This window comes from Westerdykella ornata (assembly GCF_010094085.1).
Source record: "Westerdykella ornata strain CBS 379.55 unplaced genomic scaffold EI97scaffold_31, whole genome shotgun sequence".
Taxonomy (NCBI): Eukaryota; Fungi; Ascomycota; class Dothideomycetes; order Pleosporales; family Sporormiaceae; genus Westerdykella; species Westerdykella ornata.
Window position 1 is genome coordinate 216,142 of NW_022986881.1, and position 19,298 is coordinate 235,439.

Here is a 19,298-nt window from a genome sequence, read left to right on the forward strand (position 1 = left end):
TCGACAGTAAGGTATGTAAGTATGGGATACTTCCGGAACAGATATTGCGCTGTCCCACGTATATTTTCAAGAGTATGAAGACTTTTCTTCTATACGAGTGCAATCACTGTTCGCGATAATCGTCATGGTGTTGAGGACCCTTGATGACTCAGGCCTTGGCAGGAACACCCCACCGTCGAACTTGTTGCATCACGATTGAAGCTCTCTAAACATGTAGGCAGCAATTGCCAAATCATAACTGCCTTGGTTTCAGCGCTATCCTCGCCTTGCTTCAATATAGAGGACGTTCATTTGATTACTGGGACCCGGCGTTTGCGCCTTTTCGAGCCCTCACTTTCAACTCAAGGGTCTCGTAAAAATGTCGGAGGACGCCAACAATCCTCCGGCGGAGGACCCAGAGTTCGACGTGGTCGCGCGATACCACGAGATATTAGCCTCCGACCCCGACCTTACCATGCCCGTTGCCGCAATCGAAGCTCTCATCGAAGCGATCACGGCTAACACCCAGGTCACTACCGTTGCAGAGACCATGGAACTGCTTGAAGAATACACGGGAAAGCTCAAGGCATCGGTGCCGAACCATATCTCGCTGTCGGCCGGCACCGATCTCTTCCAACGGTACCTTGTGCACACGCTCACGCGCACTTCAATCATGAACGGCAGCTTCACCGCGATTAGGAATCATCTGCTTTCTAGTGGGCGGCTCTTCGTTGCCAATGCCAAGGCTAGCCGGGAGAAGATTGCGGAATACTACAAACACTTGCTGAAAGATGGGGTTACCATTCTCACGAATGGAGGATCCAGAGTGGTCAGCGCGCTGTTACGAAAGGCGGCGGAGAGCACCCTCCGATTCCAGGTCATCTATGTCCTTTCGCCGGCGGAATCTGCGGACTCGAGAGAGGGCCATAGTACTGTTGCCGATCTGAGGGCTCACGGTGTACCCGTTGCTACCATCCCGGACTCTGCCGTCGCATACTGTTTGGAGAAGGTGAACATGGTGATTGTGGGCGCAGAGGGTGTTGTGGAGAACGGAGGTATCATCTCGAGGCTTGGAACATATCAGATGGGTTTGTTGGCCAAGAGCAAGGAAAAGCCATTCTACGTTGTCACGGAGAGCCATAAATTCGTTCGTCTCTTCCCGCTCGGACAGTTCGACCTGCCGATCAAGCAAAATGTGTTGGAGTTCAAGGCTGGCGATGACGCACAGGAGACTACTGAGGCGGGAAGGACGACCGAGGATAGAGGAGCCACGGATATAAACCCCAACCCTACCTCTTGGAAGTGCTCCGGCCTCAATCCGCATGATGCGGTCGATTATACACCGCCGAGACTTATATCGGGCATCATCACGGAGTCTGGAGTGATGACGCCTTCGGCTGTGTCTGAGGAATTGATCAAGATTTGGTTCTGAGCGGTTTTCCACGCCGGCGTACCTGCCGCTACACTTCCCCAACTCTGCTCACGACAGATTTATCCGCGCCGGGCCTCCGATCGGGTCTCCTCAGTGGAGACCAAATCAAGAGATACCGACGGCATAAGGAGCCGTGGGGACCTTCCCTCGGGATTGACTGCGCCGGTCCCTTGGGAAGTACGGGTCGCTCGCTAGGAAGACTTAGCCAGACCATTTCTTGCTGGATTGAAAGAAGGACAGCGAGGCATGCAGAGTCCCTGCATCGCATAAACAGGAGGCAGTTGGTTCCCCATCGCGTAGGCGAATGGGGATTGGTTGGGGGATGGAATGGTGGATACGGTGGGTTGCATGGTGGTAGCGGGATGATGCTTCGACTTGGTCGATGTAGAGGTGTAGATGCAGTAATACATATTCAAACCCAGCCTTTCCAAGGGTTGAGGATTGGCTTGTATTCTCTGATAACAGAATCCAAGACGAGAGGTAGCTTGACCCTGAGCAGGTGTAGTATTCATTGGTATGTGTATCGGATGAGTGCAGCAATTTCTCGAGGAATTACTGACACCCGCATCATCTGTGTGATCTATGCTAGCTTTTCCAAAAGGTTCTTTCCGTCCGCAACACAAGGAAACATCCTCAACATCGTATGAGACATTTTTGGGATGACGTTGGTGTTTCCACCCCAACAAGCGAAAGCGTCTTGGCAGGTTGCGCAACAACAGCTCCCCAGCAAGCGACTCCTCAAGCAACCTCAACCACAAACTCATAACGACCACTGTGTTCTTTACTCTCTGCTTTGTTCCTGTACCCCATCTCGCTCCTTGCTCGAGCTTTGGATCCGCGCGTTATACCTGTCACTGTTCCTGAGACGATTCGAAGAAAGGAACGATGGATTTCTCAGATATCTTGTACGTTGCAGCGCCGTGAGCGCAGCTGGAGCTCGGAGCTCGATGGAGCTACCCCGTATTGGGGCAGCTCCAAAAAACTCAGCGCCCAGTCATTGGGATGAGTGAAGGCTGATATAGAAATAGTCGCATAGTCAACTTCGCTGTTGCGGTGTTCATGCTGCTGGGCGGCGTTGCGAAGTTGCTGCCCTTTAACGACTTGTAAGTCCGAGTACCCGATCCATCGATTTCACTCCATCGACCACGGTCGCGCATCGGATCGAATCCTCTGGAGGCGATTGCACCGCGTCGAATTCCTCCAATGCGATCTCCGCTGTCATCGCATTCCCGCTCCTACATGCCGGAGGCAGACTTGGGTTCGGGTGCGAGGAGTTTACAGAGCGCATTGTACGTTATAGAAGGGCATTGCTGACAGTTGGGTGTGCAGCTCAAATATCATTCTGGGAGTGTATTTGATCATTTTTGGTCTTGGTAAGGAAGTTCCCTCGGTGATGTTGGACTCTAGCTAACGTTGTGGTAGCGACTGGACTGCTCGGTTCGTACCCCGTGTCCTTGTACTTTCCCAGTCGCCCTCATGCTCTCATGTCTTACCTATATGCCCCCTGTGATACACCATCGAGAACAGCCGTAAGCTATACGCTTTCGCCTATTGCAAACGGCTCGATCGTATCCTTCACTGTTCTCAAGAAGGGCTCCCGTATCAACCAAACCGATATTCAGGATCAGACATGGCCCGGAGGAAATGGCTGACTCGATTGATAGAGGTCCAGATTCCCCAACAGGTGGCGCGATATGCGTCCTTCATGTTCTCGTTCCTCGGACGTGGGCTGTGTAAGTCATCCTGGTCTTCGAGTAAAAGTAACTGCTAATCCATTAGTCTACATTTTCATTGGATCGGTCATCGTCGGTGACAGGTGGTTCCGTATCGTGCCAGGAACACTGGTTGGTGTTGTTGGCGTTGCATACGTGGTCCTGGAGTATATTCCGTCTATCGAGCCCCCTGCGAACATGCGGTATGTCTGTGGTATACTTGTGTGAGAAGACGTGAAGCTGATAGAGATTCAGGGATGCCGATGCAGGCTGGGGCGCTGAGCAGGTGTAGAAGCGCTCCCACTTAAGAGGACGGCTGTCGTTGAATCCTCAAAGAGAAGGCCCTGACTTCAAGTAGGGCGTTGTGCGCATCTGTCTGCAGCGCTATTACGCTCTTGTACGCTATTATGTGCTTTTTGGAAAGACTATGGCGCTTCCATGAAATTCAATATCTGGACTGTTGGGAAAGTGAGAAGAGAGGCTGAGGGAGCCAGCTCATTGTTCAATAAGATGTTACCCCGCAGCTTGTAACGGAGATGGAGTAGTTGAATCGATGACAGGATTGTGGGAGTCCTGCTCAAGAACGCAAATCTGTGGAAGCCTGAAAAGCGCATCATTATTCGTTTTGCTTGCTGTTGACTAGGTATATTCGAAACGCGTACTCGGCAAAGTCAAGCTAACCACAACGCTCTGATGTTGTTCAAGAGGAATTAGCATCAGGAGGTCGATCCCATTTGTAGGTGAAGAATCAGGTTGGCAGACGTTGGATCTCTCATTATCTCGGATCTCTAACTACTAGTACATTACTGCATTTTCACGTCCGACTGAACTGCAAGGCGTCGCAGGGATATATAGCTAACGCTGTAATCGGCCTGACAAGCGCTTCCTTCTAGATATCATCAGCCTTAAAGCACCGTGCTCTAGTGCTGTAAACTAGACTGTAGCCAATTGAAATAGTTGAATTAGGTGATCGAACTCAGAGCAGCAGGACAAGGGGATGTTCAGTCGGATGTGAGAGGGTGCAGTATGTTCTTGAAGGCGATGGAGAACGCGGAATTGCCACCTTTGTCGCCCGAGCTGCAGCGCCCTGGTCGGTGTGAGATTTGGCCTTATACTCGTGCTTCATGCTATAGATTATTTTCGATATCCAGAACGCGCACAAATGAATCTCTCGTTGCATAATTTTTTCCTTTTCCTTTTCGTCCTCCCCCCACGCGCGGTCAAGCATGAGGGATAATGCCAAGCCGCCTGCCGACGCTAGCTTGTTGTGGTATCCGGGCAATCGATCGCGACTGCTTAGAATCGACTTGCCGTTGATTGGCAGGCGCCAGTCGGCGCGTCTGTGGTGCCCCAGGGAAGTTGCATAAGCACTGTCTCGGAAGACCGCTGACCACAGTGAAAGGGGAAACAAACTTCCTCCGGTGTTGCTGGTAAAACCACCTCCTTGACCATAACTTGTCCACCGCAATTGAGAGTCCAACGGGCACCATTCGGCTCTCTCGAAAAGAACACGTCAGTCAGCTCTGGAACCCGCATCCCAAAGGGGATATTCCTGCGGCCTAGCTCTTCGAACTGGATCACGTTGCGCGCCACCCACGCCCGCACCTGAAGGTTTCCAGAGCCCACTCCTCGCACTCAGCTCGGGATCCCGCCGGACGGTTCGCTTTTGCTGTAATCAGATTCGATTGATCATTTCCTCGAGATTCAGTTGTCCGCAGGCAGCTGCTCCTCCTCGGATTCACTGCCTCACCGCTCTTCAACCGCGGCGCCTTCTTCACGGATCCACGGCGACTACGCTCGCCAGAGCATGGCCAGTCACTCTGGTAGTGGAGGGATCTCGCTGGCTCCTACACCCACTCACCCTCACATCATGTCCCGAGAGCCCAGCAAGGAGGACATCGAACTGGCCAGAAACCTCAGCTTACTGAACAACCCGCAAGACCAGCGTACGTCAAGAAGCGAACCGATGGAACAGCAACACGGTCAACAGAAGCCCGCGCAAGAACAGGGCTCAGAGATCTACCATTCACTCGAGGATGCTGTTCCTTTGGAAAAGGGCTCTCAGCCGGAGCAACATGCGACACCAGTCTCCACAGCCACCATAGCGCATCGCCCCGCAACAGGAGCAGCTGGACCCTTCACCCAAGTGTGCAGGTACGTTACTGCGAGTGTGTGTGTTGGAATACGACCTACATCTTTCTCGTCCTCTCCTAACATCCATGTGTGTCACCCACCTGACGAGCAACAGCAATTGTGGAACTACCAGGACACCCCTATGGCGGAGATCGCCCACCGGAGAGACCATCTGCAACGCATGCGGCTTGTACCAGAAGGCGCGGAATCAGGCGCGGCCAGTCAACATGAAGCGTGTGGCGCAACCCTCACCTGCTGTAGCTCCCCTGCCCAGCCCAGCACCAGATCACAGTGACCGAAGCGTCTCACCAGCCGGGCAGGTCGGTGGATCAGCACGGGGCGCTACCTATGTCGCCGCAGATCAAGATTCAAGTGGTACTTGCCCTGGAGGCGGTAGGTGTAATGGCACTGGAGGTCAATTATGCTGCAATGGGTGCCCGGCTTACAACAACCGTGTTTCCAAGACGGCTCAGTTCGGTGGTGTAGGGGAAGCTCATGGCCATGCTGCCTCTGGACGTGGGGCTACCGCAGCTACAGGTACCAGCGTTGTGCCAGCCTGCCAGAATTGTGGGACTACGGTCACACCGTTATGGCGAAGGGATGAGGAAGGGCGGACCATTTGCAACGCTTGTGGTGGGTTGACCCTAGATTTCTTATTGCCATTCAATTGTACTAACGCCCCTTTGCAGGCCTGTACCATAAACTGCACGGACGACCGCGACCTGTCCTCATGAAGAAGCAGGAAATCAAACGTCGGAAGCGAGTCGCCCCCGCTGGTCCTGAGCACGCTTCACCACCTACTACACCTGCCGCAGGTCACCCAGCTCCCGCATGGTCTCAACAGCCAGTCTCCCCGGCGCCTTCGAGCGTCCTTCCAAGCCGCGAACACCCTGCAGAGTCACAAGCGATAAGAGCTCCGCCTGCCATCGACTTCACCAATTTCTACAAGAATGCTTCCGCCGCTCCTGTACCGCAAGGCCCACCTACACCGCCTTCAGGCCCTCAGGGCGTGTCTCGAAAGCGCAGTCTGAGCGTTGTCGAAGGCAACGAAGCGTCCGAACCGTCTCCGGCGCCCGCACACCATCGACCCCACGACATTTCCTCCTTGTTGAATCCGGCAAGACCGCAGGACTCGAATATTGATCCGGCGCTGTCCAGCATGGATGGACGGCCGCGAGCCAGCCCTGTGTCAATGGACGAGAAACTGGCAAGGAAAGAGAAGCTTAGACGGGAGGCGGAAGCCATGAGAGAAGAGTTGGCCAGAAAGGAGAGGGAGCTGCTTGAGTTGGAAGGGTAGAGGTTGAGCTCCACGGAGGGAGGGGGACAATGCGAGGATATGCAGGCATGGCATGCATACGACTGTCGTCAACGAAGACATGATCTGGGAGCGTGGCGCTTCGGAAAATGAATGGAGGAAATAATTGGGAAAGCATATGCGCTGGGCTGGAGTTGACCTTTTTTTTTTATTTTGGCTTTGCACATCATAGCGCGGCGTCGGGGTGTGGTTCTAGGTTTGGGGTTATGGAGATTATTCCCCTCTGTCGGACAGGGTGCGCTTGCGCTACTGTTGGCTGCAGTGCGCGGGAAAGAGGACGTTCATTGCTGGATCCAGCCAGCTGAAAGAGGCAAAAGGAAAAGACGAAGTTACCCCTCGCCTTTGGGATATCTAATTTTCTAGGAGTGTACTTGTATTCAACAACATTGCTTCGTCCAAGGCCCATTTATGCGTCCGTTCTCTGGAAATCCCGAGTGCTCGTAAACTGGGGCGTAGTCATCACTATGAAGTCTCTTGGTACACGGCATTGATATGTGGGAATCTTTTATGAAGTGTTGGATATGGATGCAAAGACCACATTGCTGGCTCTGGGGCACTCCTTATCTTACGCATAAATTCAGATGGCGATATAACCGCCTACGGCTTCTTTAGCTGATTGAAGAGGATCGCAAACCAGCACAGGGTTCCAACTGATCGATAATAGGTGCACGCGATGCAACTGCGAGATATAGGGTGAGTAAGATGCCGCAAGGTATCAGGAAGGCCATGTATGGACTTGATTGGAGCTTCAGAGGCCAGGACACTACTATTGCTTATCGTGTTAGGCATGGGCATATATGTCTTTCTATAGCCAAGGCGGCGAAGTATCTATATCGCAATCTTTGCGCAAACTTGTCAAAGTTTCCGGATTACTCGAAACGGTCACATGCGAGCGATGGGTTTTATGCACGTCGATTTATGACAATGGCGGTTTCCTTCGCCAGTCAAACGCTTCAAGTCGTTTACTCTGCCTACACCTCCTCAAGAGCCCGCAGCAACTTATGAAGCACACCGAGTAATGCGGGTTCTAACATTAGTTCTGCCAGTACCTCACGAGTTGCGGGCCCCGCCCGTCTAACACTCCTGCCTTATCCAATATCTGTACTCGTTCGAAAGCGGCAGGGTGGGGGCAGTGTCTACAAAGTGAGCGTCATCCAAACTCATGCCGGCGACATTGTCTGTTGCACCGCTCTAGATGCTATAGCCGTCAAGTTTTACCGCAGCGGAACCAACTGTATCTACTCCCTGCTGTCGAGAGAAGAATTGTCCGCAAGTCGCGAATTGCTTATACCGTGATAAAGACGAGGGAAGTCATGGCGTTGCTGCTCAAGTCGGTGAGGTACATTAAGTCTTGAAGACGAACGTGCAGACGACTAAAGCGGAAACCGGAATGGGGGTATCCCTGATAGGCGCGTTCGGTGTTGGAGGCTGGCAGTGAGGGTGGAATGGTAGGTGAGATGTCTGATCGGGGAACGAGAGGGGCATAAGGACGGGAAGCGACGCTGTACCGACGCCTAAAGCATTGCCAATCATTGACAATTTAGGATTGATGGAAATCGGATAGATTTGGACAGATATGGCTTTAGTCTCTCCTCCTTTCGCATCTCTCGTTCGTCCTGTGTGCCGTCAATACCCTAACTAGGGTCGCGACGGTTGCAAATCCGAAACCCGCAGCACGAAAGGAAGGGCTCATAGAAACAGTGAACTTCAGGACATGGGGGCAATGCAGACGACCGCCACATCCCAACTGTAAGAATAGAAGATGTGAAACTCCGTCTCTCCTATGCGATCAAATGGAGTTGACGTTGAATCTCCCCAAAACAACCTAGCGCCATCTATCCCCACATCCGATCCGATCTACCATAGATCAACCTCTATTCCAACATCACCCCAACCACAAAACACAAAACACAAAACCCCAAGCTCCGACTCGTTCCCCACCTCATCATCCCCCCAAAATGTCCACCTACAACCGCCCCTCCACAACCAACGCCCACAACCGCACCCACAGCCAATCCCAGCCCTACAACAACAACGCGACCACCAGCGCCGCGGGGCCCGAGAAATCCTTCTTCGAATCCCAGCGCGAATTGCTCGTGCAGGAAATCGCACAGGTACGTTTTTCCTCCCCCTCCACTTAACCTCGGGGTCTCCCATCAAAATCATAGTTAGTTAACCCATCCCTCTACGCCACACAGTCCCTCGAGCACGTCCTGCAAAACATCAACAAACTCAACCGCTCGCTGGAAGAAGTCATCGCGGTGGGCAACGAATTTGCACCTGTGGAGGCGCTGTGGAGCCAGTTCGAGAACGTCATGGGGAGGGATCCGGGTGCGGCGGAGCAGGAGGGTGGGGAGACTGGGGAGGGGGCGCAGGAAGGGGATGGGGAGGGGGAGGGGGAGACTACGCAGATCGAGAGGGAGGGGGAGAGGGAGAGGGCGAAGTGAGGGAATTGAAGGAGAAGACAACAATCGAGAAGGAAAGTCGAGAAGTAGGGGTTGGGTTGGGATGACCAGTCCGAAGACCTCCGAAGGGGCAAGGTGCTCGAAAACGGCCGTTCAGTGCAGTCCCTGCTTCAAGACACCGTAGCCGAGGACGAACTTGCTCTCCATAGTAGTGAGGGTTGAAGCTTCCGAGTTATTCGGCTTCTCACGATGCACAGTCCGACGGCAGACGCTCGCACGCAATGTCATATGGTATGGACCGAACACGCAGCTGACAGCTGGTTCAAGATATATTCCACTACAGCAAGGAAGGGGTTGTTCCCGCACAGATACCACAATACCGAATACAAACAGAAGAAAAGAGCAAAGGAAGAGGCTGTGTGAGGTGAGGGACGAGGAAGAGCTGAGCTCCAACGTCCAGAACGGTCGATCCAAACGCCGAAATGTGTGGAATGTCGTCCAAAAGATGTAGTAGTAGCCGTCCCGAAGCGGCTGGCTGTGTTACGCAAACCGAGTTTCGTCTCGCAGAAAGACAAAAGCATCCATGATATGGTCATTAAGCATCTCGATCGTGTCGTCCAGCGTCGTGATTGGTGGTAATCGTGCTGAAGTCCGTTTGGAAGGTCGGCTTTGCGCCTTTGGCTCTAAAAAGAACGGAGAATGATGCTTAGAGGATCTTGCAGCGACTCTTCTTGGGCTTCTTACTGCCTGCAAATGGACGCGGCGCGCCGGCCATCGCAGGCTGCAGGGACTCCTTGTACTCGTCGCCAACCGCCATGGTGACGGCCATGTCGAAGATCTCCTCTACGCCGTCCTGTTCTTTGCTACTGCACTCCATGTAGACGGCACCCATCTTCTCGGCAACGGCACGGCCCTGCTCAGGCGTGACAGGAGTCAGACCTTGTGTCTTGAGGAGCTCGATGCAGTTCCGCTTGTTGCGGAGGTCCGATTTGAGGCCAACGAGCATCATGGGAGTGGTGGGGCAGAAGTGCAAGACCTCGGGGTACCACTGCGGGCTGTTAGTATGCGAACGGCGGCTTAAGTTAGTTCCAGAACACACCTTGTCCATGACGTTCTCAAGAGAGTTAGGGCAATCGATGGCGAAGCAGACGAAGAGCACGTCGGTTTCGGGGTAAGACAGCGGACGTAACCGGTCATATTCTTCTTGTCCGGCCGTGTCCCACAAGGCAAGCTCGACCATCTTGCCGGTTGGGGGATGAGGAGTGTGGGTGATGTAGTTCTCGAAAACGGTTGGGACATATTTCTGGGTGGCTGATTAATCTCGAGATATGCGGACTAGGTAGCTATCGTCTTACCTCGGGGAAGTTTCCTGAGCTGTAGCTGATCAACAGACACGTCTTGCCGCACCCACCGTCGCCCACAACCACCAGCTTCTTTGAGTACGCCGGCGGCTCGGTGAGGGTTGTGTCGCGGGTCGCATTGGTGCCGTATGAGCTCACGGTGCCATTGCTGTTTCGCTCGCTCGGGCTGCGAACGGGTCTGTGGACGGGCGTGCTCGACCTCTGGGCAGCAGGTGCCCTGGTGGACTGTTTCCGGCGCAGATAATCGTAGTTCTGAGAGGCCGATGGCTGCACCGACATGTTGGTGAAATGTGTTTCTGTGGATGCGACAAGGGAGAATGTTCGGTATCAATATCGTAGACGACGGGGCGGTGGAATGCGCAAGCTGGGAGATACCAAAGCTGACACTGGGTGGACGTGAGCAGCGAAGGTTGGGTGAAGGCAAGATGATGACCTTGTTTGGTTTGTGATGGTAATGGCGGCTGCCCGGGCAACAATCGGATCAGGGTCCGTCTCGCTTGTGCCTTGGCGCCGCGGCCTCTCCCGCACCCCGGCGTCTGGATGGACGACATGTCGTCGATGGGCACCCCTCGACTCCTCCACAACCTCCCACTGCCCAATGGTTCGGATACTCGACGTCTTTGCACGGCCATGCCAGCATGTATTCTCAGATGCACGCTGAACAACACGTAGAGGAGGCTGCAGATGCGGTCCAGTCGTCTCGGCTACCAACACCAGAACCACGACTCGATGCGGGCAACAAGGACCACGATCATTGTACGTCGCAGCAGGACCGGTATGCTGGTGGTAGGAGGAGGCTGACATTGCGCTTGGTTTGAACAGATGCCCGACGCCTCCCTGCATGGCGCAATAGCCTGCGCAAGACGCTCATCCCCGTTGTGAGATGGGAGACACCGTACCTGGCCCTGCTTCAGGAGAAAGTCCGAACGCCGGCTCTAGACTCGTATTTCGCCTACACTGCAAATCTGGGAACGCATACGTTCTATATGGTCTTTCTTCCGATTCTCTTCTGGTGCGGGCACACGCATTTGGGAAGAGCGTATGTCTCCCTCGATATCCATGCGTCGGATGGCTGCTAACCGGAGCAGCATGGTCCATATGTTGGCCGCTGGCATTTATTTCAGCGGGGTTCTAAAAGATATGCTGTGCCTGCCGCGTCCTCTATCCCCACCGCTGTACCGCATTACCATGTCCGGTTCTGCTGCCCTTGAATATGGGTTCCCGTCCTCGCATTCGACCAATGCCGTCTCCGTCGCCATGTACTGTATCCACCTCCTGCGGAGCACAGCCGAGCAGCATCACCCAAACGTCTACCTGGGCCTACAGCTCCTGGCCTACTTCTTTGCGGCCACCATCGTCTTCGGTAGACTTTACTGCGGCATGCATGGATTCCTCGACGTAATTGTGGGAAGCCTCCTGGGTGCCGTACTGGGCCAGATCCAGATCGTATATGGTCATACATTCGACCTCTGGATCGCCCAAGGGAACGTCACGCCTACGCTGATTGCATTGTTGGTGATTCTAGTTCTGATTCGGACACACCCCGAACCTGCCGATGATTGTCCTTGCTACGACGATACTATCGCCTTTGCCGGCGTGGTCATGGGCGTTCAACTTGGAGCCTGGCACTTCAGCCAGAGCCGGTATTCCATTGACACTCCGATCCCGTCTACCGTTCACTTCGATTTCCACCATCTCGGGCTCCTCAAGACAACGCTGCGCATAGCCTTAGGCGTTCTCATCGTTTTCGTTTGGAGGGCAATCATGAAGCCGGCTTTGTTGAAGATCTTGCCCCCAATCTATCGGGTCTTGGAACGAGTCAGGATGCTTATCCCTAGAGCGTTCTTCCTGAACGCATCGTAAGTGTTCTGCTGACTACCGAAGTTCGTTGCTTATGCTGTTTAGGAACTATACCAGCGTTCCCCATCTGCACGGGGACGATAATCTGATCCCTCCGGCGTCTGAAATACCTCATATGCTCAATAACCTCGTGCATCCTCGCAAAAGAGCAGTGTCTGTTGGACCCCAGTCTGCGGCAGACGCCTATGAGACGCTAGCGTATCGTAATCGGCGGCGGAGAGAAAGCTTGAAATCGGCAGAGGGCACTCCTATACCCAAACGATCTTCGCCTTCGCCTACTGGACGTCAAGCACATAAGGGTGCGGTCTTCGGAGCGGACCTGCTCCCCACTCCGGCGGCTTCCCGTGTACAGTCACTTGAGCAGATGATGGGTACTGGCAAGGTGTCACTCGGGCTTTTGACGCCTCCCAAAGATAGCGACTATGTGGAGAGAGGTGCACGCATGCCTAACACGGATTTGGAGGATGAGAAGCGGGAGCTATTCGATCAACTCACAAAGCCTCGTGTGCGGTACGATGTGGAGGTAGTCACCAAGCTGATCGTTTATGGGGGTATGTTGCCGATTCTTTCTTTTCATGAGAGATGGTTACTGACTTTCGTAGGTATTGCATGGCTTGCTGTGGAGGGAAACCCTATACTTTTCGAATGTATCGGCCTGGGCATGAGGTGAGGACGGTCTGACGACCGTCACAATGACTGTTGTCTACATGATGGCTTGCATGTTTCTGTACATATTTCTGCATATGACATGATTGGATCACATTGTATGAGGTCCTCCGTGGTAATGAGATACCCGTAACGCACTCGTTGATTGAGGAGTTATCGTAAAAATTTCCAGAACCCGGATAATAGAGTTGAAATGCATTCCAACCGTGAATCGTTCACCTAGAGTCAACCTCGAGATATTCATCAACCGCTTCGTTCATTGCCACTCATGAACGGGATGCAACAACATTTCTCCGAGGCGGCTCGAACAACTTACCGCCTCCTCCCACGTCCGACTGAACAACCCCCTGTACTTCCAATCCAACTTAGAATACGTACTTCAAAAAATCCAATTGGCTGTATTCTAGTTACACCCTATGCGCACGGTCGTGTTCAGTCGGACGTGAAAAGAGGCAGTAGGGACCCCCGAAGTCGCCGCATCCGCCACTCTTTTCAATATGCTTCGATTGTTGCATATCTCGCTGGGCGCGATTATCGTCTTTCTCTCCGCGCACGTCAATGCCCATGGTGGAGGCGACCATTCGCAGATAGTCGTGCCCGACGATGCCGACTGGGCCACTCGACACATGGCCGGTATGAGTTCCCGAGGCGGTTTGAAGAGCCATTGGACCCATCAAGCTAACAATCACCGTAGAGGAGCACCACGTCACTGGGTTCGACGCCTCGACCTTCTTCACGCTGCACGACTACGACAACACAGGCCTCTGGCTGGCCGACGACATCAAGCGGACATACGGTCTCTTCGACCCGTCAACCAAAGACATCCCGGACCTAAAAAAGGACGGCGTCGTCAACGCCGTCCTCTCCATCTTCGACACGGACCATTCGGGTAGCATCACCCTCGAGGAGTTTGTCACCAAGTGGGAGCAAGGGGAGCGTTTGCCGGACTTTGGAATGGGAAGTGGTCACCATGGTGATGCGGAGTACGAGTACGAGATTCATCATTGGGAGAAGTATCATGGTGGGGATGATGTCAAGGAGGAGGATTTGGTGCATGCGGAGGATATTGAGCATTTTCGGAAACATGCCGAGGAGGAGCATAGGAGGGCCGAGTGGGAAAGGTTGGAAAAACAGGGGGTGGTGCTGAAGAATATTCCTGGAAAGTTTCGGGTGGGTTGACTGAGGTGGAGGTGAATGTTTGTATGCATGTATGATGCTGGTGATATACGGGGGGCGCACCTTCTGGATTCGGCTGGATGGTGTGGTCATGTCTGGCGCGGCTTCCTTTCGCTTCATTTCGGACGTATATATTTTCTCGTGGATTGCTGTGGCAATAAAAGCAGGCGAATCGTGGTATTCAGCATATCTTTTCTCGGGTTCCGGCGCAGAGCTCCATTCCAAAAATCCTAATCGTTTTCCTTCTTCTACTGCATCTTTTCACGTCCGACTGAACAACCCCCTGCGCCTCTGTACTGCTGTTTTCCACATCTAATTTAAACAGCTAGCAGGGAAGCAATATACAAGGTCCTGCAATTAGCTTTGTAGCGTGCCTCTATTTCTAGTAGTATATTTAAAAAGAAAATTTCACCTGTCGCGTTATTAGGTTGTAGCTAGTTAGCTTGTGCTAGGTAGGTAATTCCAGCTACAGAGGAATTGCAGCTGGATGTTCAGTCGGACGTAAGCTGTATATCATCCTACATCATTTTGGGTTTGCGGCGCAGGACTCCATTGCATAAATAATCCAAATCTTTCTTCTTTCCCCCCTATCATGGTACCTCATCTTCTCCCTCCACGTACACGTCAAAACAAACATGTATTACTCCTGGGGCAAACGTCTTCACCCTCTCCACATGCCTACATTCCACCCTCCTCTTCCTCTCCCTCCCCCTTCCAACAGCAACGCCAACATCCCTCTCCCTCTCCCACTCCCACTCGTCCAAAAACTCTCCAATCTCCCTCTGCACCTCCTCCCTCCTCTCCTCAATATCCGCCACCCCCACATTCTCATGGCAATGGATATAGCCCCCAAGCCGCACATCCAGCACCCGTACAGCCGTGCGCCACGAAAGCCGCGAGGAAGGGAGAAACCCGCAATTGACGTGGCGGATCGGCGGGAGCGGGGGACTCTGTAGATTTTTGAGCTGCGAGATGCGCGAGAAGGCGTGTGAGTTTGATTCCGGGAAGACGAGGATATCCAGTTCGCCAATCTCTTCCTCTTTTTCTTCTTCAGGGTTGTGGAATATACCAACAGACCAACCATTACCCCCAGCACCTCGTCTTAATCCCTCTACACTCCACGGATTCATCTCCCAGCACAGCACCTTCTTAAACCCAGCCTTTTTGTAACTGAAGGCGAAATATCCAATGCCCGCGTATAAATCCACCGCCGTGCACTCCTCTCCCTTCCCCCTCGCTGCTTTCACAGTCTCCGACGCAAGGCCTAGGATCCGCGCCTTCTCCTTGACGTTGCCTCGACTGAACATCGAGTAGCGCGGTGCCCAGGTCTGCAATAGGCCGTTCTGCGTGCACGAGACCCACAGCGCGGAGGAGAAGTCGGAGGGTGTGGGGTGGTGTTGCCGTTGGGCCGTGGGTGCAGGACCGAAATAGCCATAGATCGGGGAGAGGTGCGTGGGGAGGCGGAGGATGTTCTCTTCTTCTTGTCCTTCTTGCTCTTCTTCTCCTTCGTCTGCTTTCGATAGTGATGGTGGTGATGTTGGTGAACGTGTTGGACATGCCATCCTTGCAGGAATCCCCCTATTAACAGCCACACACGTTGCTCCTACTGCTTTCGTTACCTTCCCCCATACCCTTCCCATCACCTCCCCATCAACTGGGATCCTAGCCGTCAATTTCCGCCACGCGGGCGAGGCCAATGCGTTCGGGGGTAGCAGGAGGAGAGGCTTGTACACCGTGTATGTACTCGGAAACTCGTTCAGCAGGATGTCGGGCGTGAGGTCCAGGGAGGCGAGGAGGGAGGGAGGGAGGGAGGAAGAGAGTGCGCGGGCGAGGGCCTGGAGGAGGGCATTCTTCTTTTTGTGGTAGTTTGGTGATGATGGGGTTTGGAAGGGGGAGAGGGAGGGTGGAGGGGTGATTTCTATTTCGATGGCGATGGCTGGGTCGCTGGTGGATGCTTGGGGTAGGAGGTCGGGAAGACCGAGGTGGTGCAGGATGGTGGACAGGTTAGGCGGTCCCGGGTCCCTCTCGTATGCGTTTCCATTTCCGTTCCCATTCCCGTCTCCTTCTTCTTTTCGTCCTCCTTTTCCCTTTCGTTCTCCGTCTTTTTTGTCTTTTGCTTCTCCCTCTCCCTCTCCCTCTCTATTTCCCTCTTCATTTCCCTCTTCACTCCCACTCCCACTCTCCCCCTGATATGCATCATCCACAGAACTCGACATCCTTTTCCACCCCAAAACCTCCTCAGCAGACAACGTCGCGCCTATCCGCATCCTCATCATCTTCCTGCCATCCCCATCCCCATCGCCACCTCCATCTCCACGCTCCTCAGCGCTGATCCTACCCCTCAGCAACCCCCGCTTCTCCAGCGCCGTCTTGACGCGCTTGACGTGCGCGCGGGGGACGAGCAGTGTGATCATTGCATTCTTCTTCCCCTCCTTTTTCTTATGTTTCTGCTTCTTCGTGTTCTTCCTTCTTACTCTTCCTTTTATTCTCTCTTCTTTTCTTTGCTTTGTTTTAAGCGTGTCGTTTAAAGTTACTTCCTCTTTTTATTTTTCTTTTAATTTAGTTGGGTTAATTAGGTGTGTGTCTTTTGATCTAGAGAGATATGGGGCGTGGTGTAAATAGACTAGGCCAAGAGAGGGAGCTTAGTGCCGGGAAAATCGATTGACGATCTCCCGTCTAAAGTGTTGAAGTCGATAGGCGCTAGTTAGTCATCAATGTATGTAGTTTTTCTCCTCATCCCGTAGGTAGCCTAATCAATCAATCTCTCTACAATCTACCCTCTACAATCTACCGTTTCAACAGGTTATGAGCCCGGCGCTTCTTCCAGTGACCACCGGAGGTCGCTGAAACAATTGTAGATCGTAGAGAGATTGATTGATTAGGCTACCTACGGGATGAGGAGAAAAACTACATACATTGATGACTAACTAATGCCTATCGACTTCCACACTCCTCCTCGATTGGCACTCCGTTATTCAATCCTCCTCAACCCTAGGCCTTTTCTAAAAGCCTCAAACGCTGCCCATTTTAGTGGCTTCGTCATGCCATCAGCAAGGTTGTTCTAACTTTCTACCCAACTCATTTTAACCAGTCCTTCAGCTACCTTTTCCCTCACGAAGTGATACCTAATATCCACATGTTTCGTGCGACTGTGAAACTTTGGATCCTTTGCTAACGCAAGAGCCCCAACATAAAGGTCAAGTGGCCTCCAATGCCAACATAGGCCTGCAAAGTATCGTGTATAAGCTACATAATTCACGGTAATCACTTGAAGATATCTGTATATGCGCGACGGGGACAAAAACGAAAGGGTAATTTTATGCTTGCATATCATTGAGCTATCGAACGAAAGCCCCTACTAAAGGAAACCCGCTACAGCAGCCCCGAGCGCGGCCAACGCAGGTGCAACAGTTTTCATCGGCGCAGCTGCTCCAGTTCCCGCGGTCGATGATGACGTTCCCGTGCGGCCAGAATTTGGCGCTGAACCAGTAGGCACCGGCGTCGAGCTAGTAGGTGCTCCAGCAGTTGTCGCAGGCACGAGTTTTTCCTCGCCTGCGGTAAGGATAAACGTGAAGGTTGTAAACTCGCTGACTGGTACCTCTGCAGTCGTGGTCAAGACGCTGCTTGGAACGGATCCCCCAGTCAAATCAGATATCGCAGAGCACCAATCCGGGACTGGCGTTGTAGGTGAAGGAGGAAACGTCCGTACAATGGTTTCCACCCCCTGGGTTCCCGGGTCACTGAACGTCCACTCCTTCGTCACAGTCTCAGCCTGTCGGGCGCTGCGAGGAGTTGCACAATGTTGTAAACGGGCAATTCCTTGTCCAACACTTCCCGTGCAAGCCGCAGCCGTCGCGTCGGCGGACGGCACCTCGCATCGGTAGCTTTGCCCAAAATCCTTAGGATTTCCTCCCGCGATACCCGTCATTTCCGGGACTGATTGCTCGAATAGGGTCGAGGCAACGGTAAGGGTGAGTGTGCCAGTAGTATCGATACCCAGAGCTTCGTAGTCCGGGTCATTGGTAGGATGCGCCGCCAAAGTAATGCGGTCCGATGCGGCGCCAATAACTGAAGCGACATAAGTGATTCGATCAGTTCCGACAAGGTTGACGGGAAACCAGAAGGAGGTTGTAATTGATGCAGTTGCGCCGGATGCGAGAAGAGACATGTAGATTGCCCTCATTCTGAAAGAGTCTTGTGCGAAGAGGTGAGGCGTCGTGAAGAGTTGAGCGAAGCGGATCTAGTAGGTTGTCGGTGGGCGAAATAGAATAATGAACGGGTGTTTGAAGGGCATTTATCGCCTTCGGACTGTACCACGCACGGTACTCTAGCTATTATTCCAGCCTAGCGAGGCTGCGCAGGTCATGCAATGATTTCTTAAGGATCCCGGATCGGAGCGTCTTGTGGTTGGAGGTAGCGACCATTTATCCGCAAAGGATTCCTCGACTAGTGGACTAATCCCTATAGAAACGGTTTTCTGGTGAACGCATACGTGCGATGAGAATTGGAAAGACAGTTAACAGTGGGCAGACTTTGACCGGTTTCACCACCGTCCCGCCTTTCCGAAGTTCGATGTTGCTAAATGGTGGGAGAAACAGTTGCAGAAGTGTGCTATCTTACTAAAACAAGAAACTTGCCGAACTCAAATCAGTTGCGAAGTACTCCGCCACCCGACTCAGCCTCCTTCACTCTTCGGCGCGTACCCTTCGCGAAAAATGAATAGTGCTGGACTGCACTTCAGCCTAAACACGACTATGACAAGTCATTCGGTCTGTTAACATTGGGCGGACACAGCAACCTGGGAACCGTCTCCTTGGAATGAAGTTGCTGCGCAAACACAGTACATATACTAAAGTTGTGTTAGCTATAACGTACCTCACGGGCGAGTCGGTCACACAGGCGAGTCGGTCACACAGGCGAGTCGGTCACTATGCCAAGACCCCACCAGAATGTAAACTCCTCAGGAGAGTATAAAACAATTATGAATAATTTTTAAGAGTTGTAGTAAGCCAATCTCTTTAAAATCTATTTATACTTCTTTCTTACATGTACGTGAATTATGCCCAGTCTCACCGCAGCGTGTACAATGTCGTTGTGTAGGCTTACCTTCATCAGCACGCACCTTCTTCTTCACCTTCTTTCCATCATCACACACTGCAGACTCGCTTAGGGTAGCTAACCGTAGACCCTCTCCAGCTGTTAAGATCCCTTCACGCTGTACTCGTTTTCTCTTGTGTGATTTACACCATGTAGCAGCTT

At 52.9% G+C, this 19,298-nt stretch overlaps 10 protein-coding genes across 10 annotated transcripts; 6 read left to right on the forward strand and 4 right to left on the reverse strand.

The window, feature by feature from the left end:
- The first annotated feature begins 207 nt into the window (after positions 1-207).
- Positions 208-1,893, forward strand: EI97DRAFT_436475 (nagb/rpia/CoA transferase-like protein). Its single transcript, XM_033799114.1, has one exon. The coding sequence runs from the start codon at positions 359-361 to the stop codon at positions 1,409-1,411; it is 1,053 nt and encodes a 350-aa protein (XP_033650589.1). The 5' UTR covers positions 208-358; the 3' UTR covers positions 1,412-1,893.
- On the reverse strand, positions 1,507-2,339 carry EI97DRAFT_193440 (uncharacterized protein). The gene is made up of 2 exons (XM_033793621.1): positions 1,983-2,339; positions 1,507-1,925 (listed from the first exon to the last, which is right to left on the reverse strand). Exons 1-2 carry the CDS (start codon positions 2,173-2,175, stop codon positions 1,603-1,605), a joined length of 516 nt encoding a protein of 171 aa, XP_033650590.1. The 5' UTR covers positions 2,176-2,339; the 3' UTR covers positions 1,507-1,602.
- Positions 2,297-3,415, forward strand: EI97DRAFT_452667 (COPI associated; the record flags this gene model as incomplete). Its single annotated transcript, XM_033800416.1, has 6 exons — positions 2,297-2,316; positions 2,440-2,514; positions 2,741-2,784; positions 3,076-3,144; positions 3,191-3,326; positions 3,379-3,415. The coding sequence occupies 6 exons, from the start codon at positions 2,297-2,299 to the stop codon at positions 3,413-3,415; spliced, it is 381 nt and encodes a 126-aa protein (XP_033650591.1).
- A 1,114-nt stretch (positions 3,416-4,529) lies between these two features.
- Positions 4,530-6,991, forward strand: EI97DRAFT_405208 (uncharacterized protein). The gene is made up of 3 exons (XM_033796553.1): positions 4,530-5,277; positions 5,372-5,889; positions 5,946-6,991. The coding sequence occupies exons 1-3, from the start codon at positions 4,931-4,933 to the stop codon at positions 6,551-6,553; spliced, it is 1,473 nt and encodes a 490-aa protein (XP_033650592.1). The 5' UTR covers positions 4,530-4,930; the 3' UTR covers positions 6,554-6,991.
- Positions 6,992-8,529: 1,538 nt separating this feature from the next.
- Positions 8,530-9,018, forward strand: EI97DRAFT_445327 (uncharacterized protein; the record flags this gene model as incomplete). The annotated part of the gene is made up of 2 exons (XM_033799961.1): positions 8,530-8,685; positions 8,770-9,018. The coding sequence occupies 2 exons, from the start codon at positions 8,530-8,532 to the stop codon at positions 9,016-9,018; spliced, it is 405 nt and encodes a 134-aa protein (XP_033650593.1).
- A 249-nt stretch (positions 9,019-9,267) lies between these two features.
- Positions 9,268-10,769, reverse strand: EI97DRAFT_436481 (putative Rho GTPase Rho4). The gene is made up of 2 exons (XM_033799115.1): positions 10,332-10,769; positions 9,268-10,279 (listed from the first exon to the last, which is right to left on the reverse strand). Exons 1-2 carry the CDS (start codon positions 10,614-10,616, stop codon positions 9,683-9,685), a joined length of 882 nt encoding a protein of 293 aa, XP_033650594.1. The 5' UTR covers positions 10,617-10,769; the 3' UTR covers positions 9,268-9,682.
- Positions 10,770-10,987: 218 nt separating this feature from the next.
- On the forward strand, positions 10,988-12,867 carry EI97DRAFT_384605 (sphingosine-1-phosphate phosphohydrolase-like protein; the record flags this gene model as incomplete). The annotated part of the gene is made up of 5 exons (XM_033795981.1): positions 10,988-11,093; positions 11,160-11,376; positions 11,426-12,196; positions 12,243-12,748; positions 12,800-12,867. The coding sequence occupies 5 exons, from the start codon at positions 10,988-10,990 to the stop codon at positions 12,865-12,867; spliced, it is 1,668 nt and encodes a 555-aa protein (XP_033650595.1).
- A 340-nt stretch (positions 12,868-13,207) lies between these two features.
- EI97DRAFT_405221 (uncharacterized protein) lies at positions 13,208-14,410 on the forward strand. The gene is made up of 2 exons (XM_033796554.1): positions 13,208-13,496; positions 13,558-14,410. Exons 1-2 carry the CDS (start codon positions 13,361-13,363, stop codon positions 14,040-14,042), a joined length of 621 nt encoding a protein of 206 aa, XP_033650596.1. The 5' UTR covers positions 13,208-13,360; the 3' UTR covers positions 14,043-14,410.
- A 219-nt stretch (positions 14,411-14,629) lies between these two features.
- EI97DRAFT_469978 (uncharacterized protein) lies at positions 14,630-16,453 on the reverse strand (the record flags this gene model as incomplete). The annotated part of the gene is made up of 1 exon (XM_033801738.1): positions 14,630-16,453. The coding sequence occupies one exon, from the start codon at positions 16,451-16,453 to the stop codon at positions 14,630-14,632; it is 1,824 nt and encodes a 607-aa protein (XP_033650597.1).
- An 895-nt stretch (positions 16,454-17,348) lies between these two features.
- On the reverse strand, positions 17,349-18,641 carry EI97DRAFT_436483 (uncharacterized protein). The gene has a single exon (XM_033799116.1). The coding sequence runs from the start codon at positions 18,220-18,222 to the stop codon at positions 17,398-17,400; it is 825 nt and encodes a 274-aa protein (XP_033650598.1). The 5' UTR covers positions 18,223-18,641; the 3' UTR covers positions 17,349-17,397.
- Positions 18,642-19,298: the final 657 nt, after the last annotated feature.

What these genes read in the sequence shown, in the direction of transcription:
- EI97DRAFT_436475 (XM_033799114.1), top strand. Translation starts at nt 359, where the DNA reads ATGTCGGAGGACGCCAACAATCCTCCGGCGGAGGACCCAGAGTTCGAC.
- EI97DRAFT_193440 (XM_033793621.1), bottom strand. Translation starts at nt 2,175, where the DNA reads ATGAGTTTGTGGTTGAGGTTGCTTGAGGAGTCGCTTGCTGGGGAGCTG. An exon ending in AGCTAGCATAGATCACACAG is followed by an intron (nt 1,926 to 1,982) that starts ATGATGCGGGTG and finishes CGATACACATAC; the next exon opens with CAATGAATACTACACCTGCT.
- EI97DRAFT_405208 (XM_033796553.1), top strand. Translation starts at nt 4,931, where the DNA reads ATGGCCAGTCACTCTGGTAGTGGAGGGATCTCGCTGGCTCCTACACCC. An exon ending in CCCTTCACCCAAGTGTGCAG is followed by an intron (nt 5,278 to 5,371) that starts GTACGTTACTGC and finishes GACGAGCAACAG; the next exon opens with CAATTGTGGAACTACCAGGA. An exon ending in GACCATTTGCAACGCTTGTG is followed by an intron (nt 5,890 to 5,945) that starts GTGGGTTGACCC and finishes GCCCCTTTGCAG; the next exon opens with GCCTGTACCATAAACTGCAC.
- EI97DRAFT_436481 (XM_033799115.1), bottom strand. Translation starts at nt 10,616, where the DNA reads ATGTCGGTGCAGCCATCGGCCTCTCAGAACTACGATTATCTGCGCCGG. An exon ending in GCTCAGGAAACTTCCCCGAG is followed by an intron (nt 10,280 to 10,331) that starts GTAAGACGATAG and finishes TCAGCCACCCAG; the next exon opens with AAATATGTCCCAACCGTTTT.
- EI97DRAFT_405221 (XM_033796554.1), top strand. Translation starts at nt 13,361, where the DNA reads ATGCTTCGATTGTTGCATATCTCGCTGGGCGCGATTATCGTCTTTCTC. An exon ending in GGCCACTCGACACATGGCCG is followed by an intron (nt 13,497 to 13,557) that starts GTATGAGTTCCC and finishes CAATCACCGTAG; the next exon opens with AGGAGCACCACGTCACTGGG.
- EI97DRAFT_436483 (XM_033799116.1), bottom strand. Translation starts at nt 18,222, where the DNA reads ATGAGGGCAATCTACATGTCTCTTCTCGCATCCGGCGCAACTGCATCA.